The sequence below is a fragment of the Penicillium paradoxum genome (genome assembly GCF_028828445.1).
Source record: "Penicillium paradoxum strain IBT 22861 chromosome Unknown utg000005l_segment0_segment0, whole genome shotgun sequence".
Taxonomy (NCBI): Eukaryota; Fungi; Ascomycota; class Eurotiomycetes; order Eurotiales; family Aspergillaceae; genus Penicillium; species Penicillium paradoxum.
Genome location: NW_026643183.1, coordinates 2,833,593 through 2,846,911, shown reverse-complemented (window position 1 = coordinate 2,846,911; position 13,319 = coordinate 2,833,593). Strand labels below are relative to the sequence as shown.

At 38.9% G+C, this 13,319-nt stretch overlaps 1 protein-coding gene across 1 annotated transcript; it reads right to left on the bottom strand.

Moving 5' to 3' along the window:
• Positions 1–11,698: 11,698 nt before the first annotated feature.
• N7457_006048 (putative MFS monocarboxylate transporter) lies at positions 11,699–13,087 on the bottom strand (the record flags this gene model as incomplete). The annotated part of the gene is made up of 1 exon (XM_057177092.1): positions 11,699–13,087. The coding sequence occupies one exon, from the start codon at positions 13,085–13,087 to the stop codon at positions 11,699–11,701; it is 1,389 nt and encodes a 462-aa protein (XP_057031394.1).
• Positions 13,088–13,319: the final 232 nt, after the last annotated feature.

Genomic DNA, 13,319 nt, shown 5'->3' with positions numbered 1-13,319 from the left:
TCTTTCATCAATAAATCTCTCCCTCAGAATGATTCTGCCTAATAATAAACGTTTCGTCACCGCCTTCCGTGTGCCCGTTCTTTCATTAATAAATCTCTCCCTTAGAATCCTCTACCTTAGCCTTGATCGCCCCCGATTAACCGTTCTAGCTTAGTACGATAGTTCACCTCTAGATTTAATGTATGACGTTATTCCGTCGAATAATATAGAGCACCCGAGTCGATATACGATTTATATAATTATAACTTATCTTCTATTATCCGCGCTACCTACCGGAATACGGTTCTTATACGTTACTCCGTATCTATATCTATATCGTAGGTATAGCCGAAACCGAGACCGGCTCGATACCGTCGGTTATATTTATCTCGAAGTAAGTTATATAGATAAGGTAATTTAGATATTTCTCCGACGGCGGCTAGTCCTATACGGAAGAATAACTCGGCGTTATCCTAAAACGGGATAGTACTCTCTATAGATATCGGATCATTAGTAGGACGGGTCGCGCTCGGGATTATTACCGGCGCGGGGCTAGGATCGGTCGGCGCCCTTAATTTTCCTTTATCTTTAGGAGTAGTATTAGTATAAGACGCGCTACTTTAATAGGGATTAACGATTATATAGGCTAGTTCGGAGGGTTCCGTACTCGATAGTTTCGTAGTAGTCGGATTTAGGTTATTATAGAGAGGAGGTATTAATCGGTAATAGTCTTCTAAATCGATTTCCTATAGGTCTAAATTTAAATACTCTCGTAGGTTATTAACGTAACTTTCTTTATAAAGACTTAACTCCGGTAGGTTCGTTCGGGGGCGCTTAGTTAATCCTCGTACTAGCGAAGGTTTCCCTAGCTACTCTTATATCTAAGTATTATTATTATTTCTATATATTAGAGGCGCGTTTTTTAGGGCCGATACGATCTTTAGGATTAGACCGATACCTTTATTTATATCTATTATACGTTTTCTTAGTCGGATATCGTCCTATATAGTATTAATAATATATAGTTAGACGTTAGGAGTGCCCTCCTAATAATAGAATTAGATTTTACGCTAATAAATATATTCGCCTAAAAGATCTATAATAACCTTTTCTTAGGGTAGGTAGGTTAGTAGAGGCTTTACTTACTATAACGCGCCGATTTATAGGATAATAATATTAATAGGGTCTTAGAAGTCGCTAGTTATATAGCGGCCTCCTAGAGTAGATCCTCCTCGTAAGGGTATCGCTAGATAATTATTATCTAACCGTAATAGTTTATTTCCTATTATTTTTTAGAATATTAAGACTTAGCTATCTTCTATATATATCGTGCCGGATCGTAGCTATACGAATATCTCTTAGGCCCGATCGGTAAGGAATAGGGTATAAAGGTATTCGGCTAGAATCGTATCTCTAACTTCCGTTATAACGTCGATTTATTTTATAAACGTTTCTATTTAATATTATAACCTATATATAGATAGTAGTTTACTACTTTTATTAGGAATAGCTCTTTTAGGTACGGAAAGATAGAAGTTAATTACACTAGATAGTAGTTACGATATACGATATCGGGATTCTTTCGGATCTTTACCGGCGAAGTTAGAGTTACGAAATAATAGGATCTAATAAGATCCTACCTCGATTCGACTTTTCCGAATAATCCTTACTAATTATAAGTAGGATTCTGTGATATAGCTACGAGAGTTAGGCTAGAATAATACTCGTAGGTAGTCCTAATCCGCTCGTATCTATTAGAAAACGTATTATACGGCTCGAACGGAAATAAGGTCTTTAAGGATAATATATTCTATAAAGAAGGATATCTTATTACGAGCTCCTAACCTCCTTATTAAGGATAAGCGTATATTATTTAGCGGGTCTCTATAATAGTTAATTTCTAAGAGATTAAACCTTACCGATAAAGTGGTATCGATATTAGTGTAGACTAATCGATATTTCGGTAATTCTCGTACTACGTCGATCTACGCTCCTTATATATTATAATCGATAATATAAATACCTACTAAGATACCCTATCGATCTAGTCCCGGTCCCGACTTCTAATATATATAAACTTTCTAGTATAGTAACCGAACGGAAAGGTATAATATAATCTAAGGGCACTCGGACGGTTCTTAAGGTATAGGTCTAGTCTTTATCTTATTTTCCTTTCGGACTACTCCCTTAGACGGAGGTATATCTACTACTATATTAAGATAGACTTTAAAGCTTCGGAGAAATAGAGATAGTATTAAGTAACGAGATAGATAGGAGTGAAGTAAAGAGATAAGGAGGGAGGGGAAGTATTAAAATAAAAGATAATAAATCTATTTAACGAAAGGGGAGAGTAAAAGTGTCTAATAACTAAAAGTCCTTACTAGCGTAAATATTTAATCCTTATAGTTAGGTTACTATCCGCTAAAATATATAATAACTATATACTAATTAATATTATTTAACCTAACCGCTAAACCTCCTTATAATTCTTATTTAAACGGGCTAAGTTAAATTAACTAATCTTTAGCTATTAATTAACGCTATAGATATAGCTCCTCTCTCGATCTCTAGTATCGGAGCTCTTAACGGATCTCTCTCTACCTAGGGCGCTCTCGGATAATAGACTCTTAGATTATCTAGATAAATCCTCGAAACTCGTTCGCTATATAGCGGTCTTACTATCGCTATAATACCGCTCGGGTTAATAGAAATTAGTTATCTCGGTCCTAGCTACTTAGGTTTTATCTTATCCGTTCGTACTTTATCCCTAAGGAAATCTCTTACTAATACTAAATCTCCGTCTTAGAATTTAGTTCGGTAGGTATTAGTCTATCGACGTTCCCTTTCCTATACTAAAGTATACGTTAACGCGACCGCTTTAATACCTTCTTAGCGGCGTTCTCCTCTATATATCTCGTATAATTAAAGTAAGTGTAATAGGATAGGCTCTTTAGCTTTCTAATCTTATATAGTGGCTAGGTATACTAAGTCGGTATTATATATATAAGACGTAGGGTTAAATCCTAGTATTAATTCGGTAGGTATATACCTATAAACTCTAACCTATCTAGTGTTAATAGCTAGGACGACCTCCCTTAATACTTCGCTCTAACGTTCTAGTCGACCTAATTATATATAATAGGTTTTTCTTAATATAGATACGACTAATTATACTACTCGCTCGTTTATACCTACCGATTAGGGGTAATATATTAGGGCTATATAGGTATACACTCTATATTTTTCTTATATCCGAAGCACTCGATCCGCTATAAAGTAAGTCCCGTTATTACTATATATATTCGCTAGCTATCTAAAGACCGGGCTTAATACGTAACTAAAGAAGTATTCGACTAAATAGGCGTCTATATTCTCGGTAGCCTAGGCCTATATAAAGCGAGAGAAGTAATCTATAACTATTAGGATATAATTCGTACCTAACGTATACTTTAGTCTAATAGGTCCGAGAAAGTCTATTCCGATTATATTTATAGGTTCTATTTCCTAGATATAAGATAGTAGGCCTAATAGGTTTTTTCTAGTAAATCGTTAGTATATATTATAAGCGTTAACCTAGGCTATTATATCTACGGCACGTTTAGGCTAGTAGATCCTACCGATTATCCTATCTACTATTAATATAGCGGCGAAATAACTATAGTTATTATAAAACCCTCGAAGAGCTCCGTCGATCTCTAATTCTATAATATAAAGGGACTATAGCCCGTTCTTTTCTCGATATATTAATAAGCCTAGCCTATCGCCGATTCTTATACGGTTCGCTTTTCTCCGCGCTACTTTTCTCTATACCCGTAATATTCTCCCTAGAGCCTCGCTTTCTTCTTAGAGGGTCTCGACGATTCCCCGATATATCGGCGACGTCTAGTATAAGTCCTATATATTAGCTTCTCTCTAGTCTAGCGGGTAACGACGAAATCTTTCGAGGGGGAAAGTATATTCGATTAGGTCGTCTTCTCGGTCCCGCGTCGCTACCGGGTATATAAGATTAGGTACCGAATCTTTAGTTTTAAACTCCGTAGTTATTCGCGTAGGTATACGGCTTAGCCTATTAGCTAACCCTATAATAGGGTCGGTATTAGGTTTATAATATATAATATAATCGTACTTCCTTAGTCTACTTTCCTATTAGATAATTCTACTATTACCTTTACTCCCTTTAGCGAGAATTATTCGTAACGCGCTATAATCCGTATATAATATTATAGGGAAACGGCTACCTATAACTATCTAACGGACTTCTATAAGGTATTTAACGACTACTAAGCACTCTTTTTTAGGGTTAGTATAACGGGTTTTAGTATCTATTAGCCGGAACGATAGGAATATAATAATCCTCTTAGCACTTCGATAGTCTAGACTAGCGATTATTCTAGAGGGAACCCCCTTTAACTAGAATAGGACACTACCGACGCCCGTTCCCGAAGTATTAGCCGCTAAGTAGAATTATAGATCGTAATTAGTATTAGTATAGGCGTTCTCGGCGATCGCTTTTTTTACGTAGATAAAAGATTGTTAGCACTCGTTAGTCTATTTCTACGGTTTCTCCGCCTATATAGACCGCACTTTCGACTTAAGGCCTCTTTTCTTATAGATAGCTTCGGGTATCTACTTACTCCGACACTTTACTTTAGTAAGGTCGCTATTATATTCTTTTATATCGCTCGGTTCGGGGCGGGGTTTATATACTTTTACTAGGACCTTTTCTAGGTAGGCACTCTTTATAATTATAATATAATCTACCCGCCCGGGAATAAATCGTCGTAGGAAGGGTATTAGCTATAAGAATCCGTCGAGCTCTTCTTAATTAGTCGGGAGGGGCTAGTTACTAATCTTTTCCCGGTATCTTAAGGACGGCCGAATCCCTTCTACGTTCCCTTCGAATCTAATAGCCTCTAGAGAGTTATTAAATATACGTACTTTCTTTTCGGCTAGGTATATAGGCCCGAATACTACCCGAGGGAAATATTATTTATATAGGAATTAATATATCGCTTCGAATAATACGGCGGCGCTAAGATAATTATCTATAAATAGGCTAAATCCTATATCCCCCTAATCCCCTATAATAGTTTCCTATCGTTCTATATTCTCCTTACGTAGTTCTATAATCTTCTCGTATAGCTCTATATTTTCTTTTCGCGGAATCGGACCGAATACTATATCTATAAACTAAGAGTATATATAACTAGTGTTTTTTAATCCTATTCCTATTCGACGATACGTATATTATCTATATAGCGTGATTACCGCCGCCTTAAACTCGTCGCCTAGTTTAATAGGCACTACCTAGTATCTATATAAAGCGTCCGCCGAGAAGTATATATTAAACTTATCCTTTATAACTATATTAACGACTTCGTCTATACTATATACTAGGTAAGAAGACTTAATAGTCTATTTATTTATAAGAATATAATTATATATAATCCGTAATTATCCTAGAATTTTCTTCGGTAGGAATCGCGTTCTTATACCCTATTATAATACTATTCACTAAAGTATTCCCGCTTTTTCTATATCTAGGAAGGCTTTAGCTATAAACTCCCTTTCCGCTTAGGTATATCGAGCTATTTTTACTTTTATAGGCTACGCCCCCGGCTCTAAATTAATCGAATACTCGATTAGGTCCGTGGCTTTAATATCTCGAACTAATTTTACGAAATAATCTTTCTACGTAAAGAGTAATCGTCGTACTTAAGCTTTTTATTCTTCCGTTTAAGCTCTACTCCCGATAATAATATCCGTATTACTAAACTATTCGTTAACGACTTCTTATTTAGCGTTACTTATTTCCCTTACTTCTAGCCTTCGGTATATTAGGAATCTTCCGACTTCGTTTATTCAGAACGGAATCGCTCTATCGCCTCCTACCGCTATTATAGAATCATAGGATCGATATCGGGATATTTTCCTATAGAAATCTATCTATAATAATATTACTTTTTTAGGATTCCCTCCCGTAAAATCTAAGAATTCTAGTCGCGAAGCGGGATAATATATATCTTCGGAATATTTAAAGGAAATTAGTAATATACTATAAACTATATCGCCTAGGGCTAGCGTAATAATATAAGTCTTATCCTTATTATCTCGTAAGATAGCTATTCTAGTAGGATCTTCGATCGTTCGTTCTTCTACGCGGTTAATTTCCTAGTATACGGGATATATATATTTTATAGGGATAGTTATATTATATAGATATTATTTTATATTTTATATTATTAATCTATCCGGAGGGATACCCTCCTATCCTCGTTTCGGACTACGGGCTCTATCCGATCGAGGGCGACTAGGATAGGCGATTAAAAATCCCTTTAATAGGGGGCTTTACTAGAATCTTATTTATCTAGATTATCTATCACCCGTTAGAGTATATTATTTACGTATTCTTTATCGATAGTAACGACCGGGAGTTCTTTCTAGTATTTAATCGGTACTAGCGGGGTTTATAATTATATAGTTCTTCTATCGGACCTACTAATCGTTACGATCCCTTCCCTATAGTCCGCTATAAATCGCACTCTTCTTATCTATCTTACCCCTAAGAGAAGGTTATACGTATTAACGTTAATAATATAATACTTTATATAGGCTCTAATCCCGGCGACGTTTATAAGTATATATATATACTTTAATAGAATAGTAGTTAAGTTATCCGCTAAACTAATCTCCTTCCCTTTATCCGTATATACTAGTATTTTAAGCTTATTAGCTACTCTTTTCGAAATTAGTTCTACGAGGGATCCGCTATCGATTAGTGACTTAGTTAATTAGATATTATCTATCTATACGGTAACGAATATCGGTACTAACTATCTATTATTATCTAATATATCTATTAGAATAGTAGGCGCGCTTATAAGGCTACCTCGGTTTATATAGTAATTATATCGGTTATCCTTTATCCGAGTAATAATTAGTTAGATCGCCTATCTAGCTAGAATACCTATCTCCTATTAGATACGTACCCTCCGTACTCTAAATCTAGGTACGGAGTCCTATAAATACTAAGTAAGCTCTTTACGCGTAGCCTCTAATCGGTTAAGTAGTTATACTAGTAATAAAGTAATATCCGTATTTCGTAACGCGTTTAGGATCGAGAATCTCTTATTTATCCTAATAGCTCTAATCGGGCTTAGTACTTTTAGGGGGTCCGTATTAATTTAGACTCTCTCTCTCCTAAATATTATCGTTACCGTTTTATACCCTAGATAGTTACCTAATAGTCCTCCTATTTATTTATAAGTACAGAGGTTACGTTAATCCGCTTAATACGCCTAACTTCCTATTAGTACGATTAGAATAGACGGCCCTAAGGTAATACTCTAACTACCTATAGTTCTAGGCGAATCTTTACGTATCGCTTCTATTCGATTATATCTCTAAAACGCTTCTACCGGTTAGAATACTTATATCGCGGTTTCTTTAGTAATCCGATTAATTCCACTCGGTCTAATTTAAGAGGGACCCTCTCTACGTAGAGTAGCTTAGCGCCTTATACCGGTATCCTCTACGTTTTCTCTTATAGGCTACTTCCCTTTACTAACGCTAGATTAACCTAGACAATTAGTAGTATTAACCTAATCTTAACCTATAGGTATTACGAATATTACGGACGATAAGGAACCGTTTCCTATTAAGTCGTCCTATTTTCTTAATATCCCCTTATTATTAAGGTTCTTAGGTCGAGTTAGTATAGTTTATATAATAACCGCCGGTAGACCTACTAATCGCGGTAATCCTATCCTTTAGATAGTATACTAGTTTATATAGTGTCCTATTTCTTAGCACTTCTAGTATTTAATCTAACTTAAATCGAGCGGGCGATAGGGATAGGATCCCTCGGGTTATCTATCCTTCGATAATCCTATAATTAGTAGTATATTCCTAGCGCTCGCTTTAATATTTTATTAGCTTCTCTATTAGTCGTTAACTAATAGTTATCTTAAACTATTTAGTATAACCGGTAGCGTTTTATATATAGCCTCGTCGAACGATACGATTTTTTCTAGTCTATCTTTAAGCGGTAATCCGTCCTCCCTAGAGTAGGCGTCGATAATTAGCTTCCGTACGGTAGTATAATTACGTTTCTCGCTCTATCTTAAATAGAAAGCGATTATCTCTCGTTTTATATTATTACGTAATCCGAGCACTACTTTTATACTAAAGAGTTCTTTCTTATCTCTATATTATACTTAGAAATTATCGGCACGATCTAGGTATTCTACTAACGTTTTATCGGTATTCTACTATATTAATTTATATTAGGCTTCTATTCGAGTAAACGTATCTATAGGATCTTCTATAGCGATCTAATACCTTTCTAGATAAGCTTTTCTAAGCTTATCCTAATTCTAACGAGTTTCGCGGCTTAATCTATTAAACTACGTCTTAGCTCTTCCTATTATATTCTATCGGAAAAGTACTCGATAGTCCTTATTAATCTAGTTAATAATAATCTATCTATCCGCTACGGTTTCTACGGATACTAGATCCTTAGTATAGTCTTTTTATATAGAACTTTTAATATCTTTAATAAAGTCCGATAGGTCCTTATATCTATCTTATAGCCCGCGGAACGGCTTAATACGAAATTACGTCGGTATATTAATATTAACGTATCTCGCCTTTATACTCTCTTCCTCTTAATATAAACTCGTAGCCCCCTCCTTAGTCTCTTCTACCTTTTTCCGGAGAGGAGGTACCGGCGTTCTTTTACCCGAGGCTTCTTCCTTACGTAGTTTCGCTAACTTAGCTTTTCTTCCGCGTTTAGGAGTTTCTCCGATTACGTACTCTCTTAGCGCTTACCTCGCGGCTACTAAATATTTAGGGTCCGCTAGGATATAGCTACCCGGTTACGCGCCTTAGCTCTCTATAAGCTACTAAATCTTTATTCGCTTACTAGGCGAATCGGTGGGATTAGGCGTTTTTAGTAGAGATACTATTCACCTCTTAACGCGGGTGTCGTTACGATTTTTTTTTTCTTTTTATCGCTATTAGCTTTTTTTTCTTAATTCGACGGGCTCCTCTAGTAGCGTTAGAGCGATCCCCCTCTAGAACCACCACTATTAACGGAAAATCTGACTAACCCGATCCACTTCGGGTCTTCTAGTCTTTTCCGTCTAAAACTAGTCCCTAGGGACCCTCTGGTTCACTAGCTCTTTAATACACGATGAATCTTGATAAATATTGAAAGAATATGATGTTATTGTTCTGGATGGCTAATTCTCCTTAATCTCTGTAAAGACTGAAAGTTCCCCGCCGAGTTGAATCAGCGGGTGGGCGGTCTAAATGATTCTGCCTAATAATAAACGTTTCGTCACCGCCTTCCGTGTGCCCGTTCTTTCATTAACAAATCTCTCCCTCAGGGAGGGGGATCCATTGATAAACGCTTTTATATAACCTATCTAGATCTTAAAGGGAAGGTACGTTAGAGGCTCCTTCCTCGATGAGCACGAATATATTAATATATCCCGGCTCCAAGAGTGACTATAAATTGCTACGGAGTATGAGGGAGAGATCTCATGTACATTGACCGTAATCTGCATACAATCCGAAGAAGCCAGTACAGGATCATTGAGTCACAAATGTAGTTAAGCATCCAGTCAATCTGAGGCCCACGTATTAGGGCCGAAAGAGCAAAACACCCAGTATAAATAGAAAGGGAACCTACTGGGGAAGGCTCCTCAAACATAGATAGAGGAGGCAGATCTCTCAATAATGTTATCCGCGTGAAGGACTAAAACTCATATTATCACTCCAGCGAGATCCAATGCAGCTTTGCATAATACATACTTTATTGTCTACAATGCTCTGATAGCACCAAAGGGATTCCAGTCAGTCTCATCAAGTGTGGAATAGTCTATTTCAATTTGGAACCACATCAAGTAAAGGGATCAAAATAGATCCAACCTATCCAACTAAGCATCGGGGGTGCAAGGTTTCGCCTAATCACGAGGATTGAGTCCACCGAGATCTTAAAGATGGGAACCCCTTAGCTACATGCACCCCCCCCGGGGCCATCCCTGGAAATCCAATCTCCTTTTCACTACGACGGGTCTTCAAAAAGCTAGCAGATCTTTGACAGGCTACATTGGTCTTTTCCCTGGATTTGACTTAAAAAGAAGAACTCTGGCTGATCAGAGGCAACCTTCGAATCCCGGATCACCACGCTGCCAAAAATCAGAAAAGCAAATTGTGAGAGACTTCCCAATGAAAGCCAACCATATCTTGAAGGTAAAAGACGAATTCGGAATACAAGCCCTCATTTTCTTCATTTCATTTTCTTATCTTGGTACTCATTGATCTCTACCTAGCTGATGAATGGCCAGACAAATGCAGGTTATGGTATAATGCAAGTCCTCCATCAAATGTCCTCCTTGATTGTTGAGATGAGGTCAAGGTCTCCGTTCGTGAAAGAAAGAAAAGAACAATCACTAATGATGATTCAAATTTAAAACAGGGCGTATGTCACAATTCACCGAACAAGGCAGGATCAGCTAGTCTCAGAAGCATGACAAGGAAAATGTTATCCAAGTTGGCGGCGAGAGAACATTCGCAGATACAAACCAGATCGTTGATTCCTCCTCCACACAGAGACATACTGAATTGAGGAGATTCGCAGAGGAACACCCGGTCGTTGATTCATCCTTCCACACAGAGACACCAAATCGAGGAGGTGCACAATCTTGCATCAACGCATTGCTATTCATATTTTATTTTGAGTCTTGGAGATCAGACTTTAATACATCCAGAAATCCACCCTCTACCATTACGTAGGTATATGTCCTCACCTTGTTTCCCTGTCTTTTGGTCCATCTAACGGCAGGTTTATCCATCGCTATTGTGAATACCAGTCTTCCATGACGACCAGCTATGGCACAGTCTGTTCAAAGTCAAAGGTATGATCCATCAGGGATTTCTGGTTAGAGAACACTGCACCAGTTTACCGTTCAACTATCTGTCAAGTCGATGAACTTGGTCTGCAGTTTGGCAACTCCAAAAATGGCTTATCAATCTCTTTAACCACTCATCCACGGCCAAACATTCTCTTTTCCAACTCTGCCACGTGCCATCTTCCATTTTTCCGTTGTTTACATCGGGGAAGGAAATTGACAGGGTGTATCCAGGTTGGAGAGGAATGGACTTTGGAAATACCCCATCCACGTTATAAGACAGAAGGTCAACAGGAATGGTTTTATTGTAACAAAATGGAAAGCAGGGTTTCTAGGCACCTGGGTACCTAATAATAACCACAGTGCCTAAATATTTCCATTACAAGATGAAAATGAAGGAATACATTTGATAGGCCCTATTTAGGGCTTAATAATCTAAGGAGTTTACCTAAGTATAGGGTGTTGTATCGTTGTCTATGAGATTGGGTTATTTTAGGGCTTAAGCCTTATTGAATAGCTAGGTAAACGGTTACATGTGATCTTGGAAAAACCTAATACAAAAAGTTTTCAAAACAGCAGTACTATATCGACCATTCTCGAGACTGTCCCCCGTGAATCAACCTGAGATATTCCAATACTGTATTGATTGTATGAAACTTGCGGCTACAGAACCAGTAACAAGGGCAGTGACGATGAATATCGGTCGACATATTTGTACAAAGCCTCTGATCACGCCCTGGATTAGATTTCAAATTATATATGTATTGACTCCTACAATCCCACGAGATCAACGAACAGGGGTTCTAAACTCGCGCCAGACCGGTACCCACCTTAGTCACACGCGCCCCGATCAACGTCAACGCTCCAGTGAGGATCGCAGATCCCATAAACATTTGGGCGTACAAGTAATCACCATCGTCGCGAACGACCAATGCACCAGCAATAGGAGACCCAATAAGGGCGGCTACTGCTACCACACTAAGCACCATGCCCATGCGCACACCAATCTTCTTCAGATCGGGAGTGAGGGTACTGAGGGTCGCGGGGAACAGCGACTGAATACCCGCAGCAAACAGACCATAAAATACAGCGAACACCCATAGTCCGGATGTACCACTGACCGCTGCCCAGCAGTACCCAACCAATGCGGTGGCAAAACTGAACGGAATCAACAAGTTGAGAGGACCGGTAAATTGGTCAGCCAGCAAATTGGGGACAAGACGCCCGACCAATCCGACTCCGTTCATGACCAAGAGTAAGTGAATGGATCGATCGCTTGACACGCCAATGATATCGCGGCTGAAGCTACCAATATAGAAGAAGCCGACATACAGGCCCCAGAAGTTCATGAACATGCCAATTGCAAACAACAGATAGGGCAATTCGGTGAAGGCTGCCCACTCGACAAGGGGACCACTTGTGCGTGGAGGAAGACGCTGCTTGAGGAATAGCACACAGGGGGTCAGCGTGGCTAGTGAGATGAAGCCAAGCGTCCGCATGGTCCAGCCATATCCAACCGAAGGCAACATCTTCATGACCACGGCTGGGAAGATCAAGCCACCCGTCGCAGAACCAGACGCAACAATCCCAATTGCGATGCCACGGTTCTTGGCAAAATAAGTCGAGATCAATGCCAATGTTGGGCAGAACATGAGTCCACACCCAATTCCCTGTCCAATGCCCTGTGCCAGGAACAGCTGCCAGTACTTTGTGCATAGCGAGGTCATGAAGATACTGAAGCATTCCAATAGAGCACCGCAGGCCAAGGTGATCTTGAAATAGCCCGCATCAGTGGCCCTACCAGAGAACGTGCCAATAAAGAACAACAAAAAGATTTGGATACTTCCTACCCAGGAGATATCCGAAGGTGGGTGTCCCAGCGTCTGAGAATAATATGTCTGGAACACGCCGAAGCTATTGATGTAGCCCCATGTATTAAAGATGACGAAATGTGCAAGCCCAACTTGCGACCATGCTTGGAACCCACCGTCTGGAGGCGGCCCAAGATCCTTTCCGGATTCCCGTGCGCGCACGATTGATAGCGTGCGGCTGGCAATGGTGGGAACGATTGATATGCGGCTGGCAATAGTAGGAATGCTTGATATGGCTTCGCAACCAGATTCTTCATCGGAGTGTCCAGTTTGATCTCCACTGGTCTCTTGAATACGTTCTTTTGAATGTTCTTTTTCCATTTTGGATAGATGTAGCAAATGTGAGTCCATAGCCCGAATAAAAAAAATCTTTAGATTTGAGTCACTATACCGGGGAGATCACCGATCGCAAAAATGGCCGAACGCGCCCTTCCGATGACCGGGTCCACTTCCGAACACATAGAATTACACTTGAGTCATATGTGTTTGGTGGTATAGGTCATCATGGACGGCCTTGCTTCCTCCGTTTGCGACATACTCAGTTAATGTATGG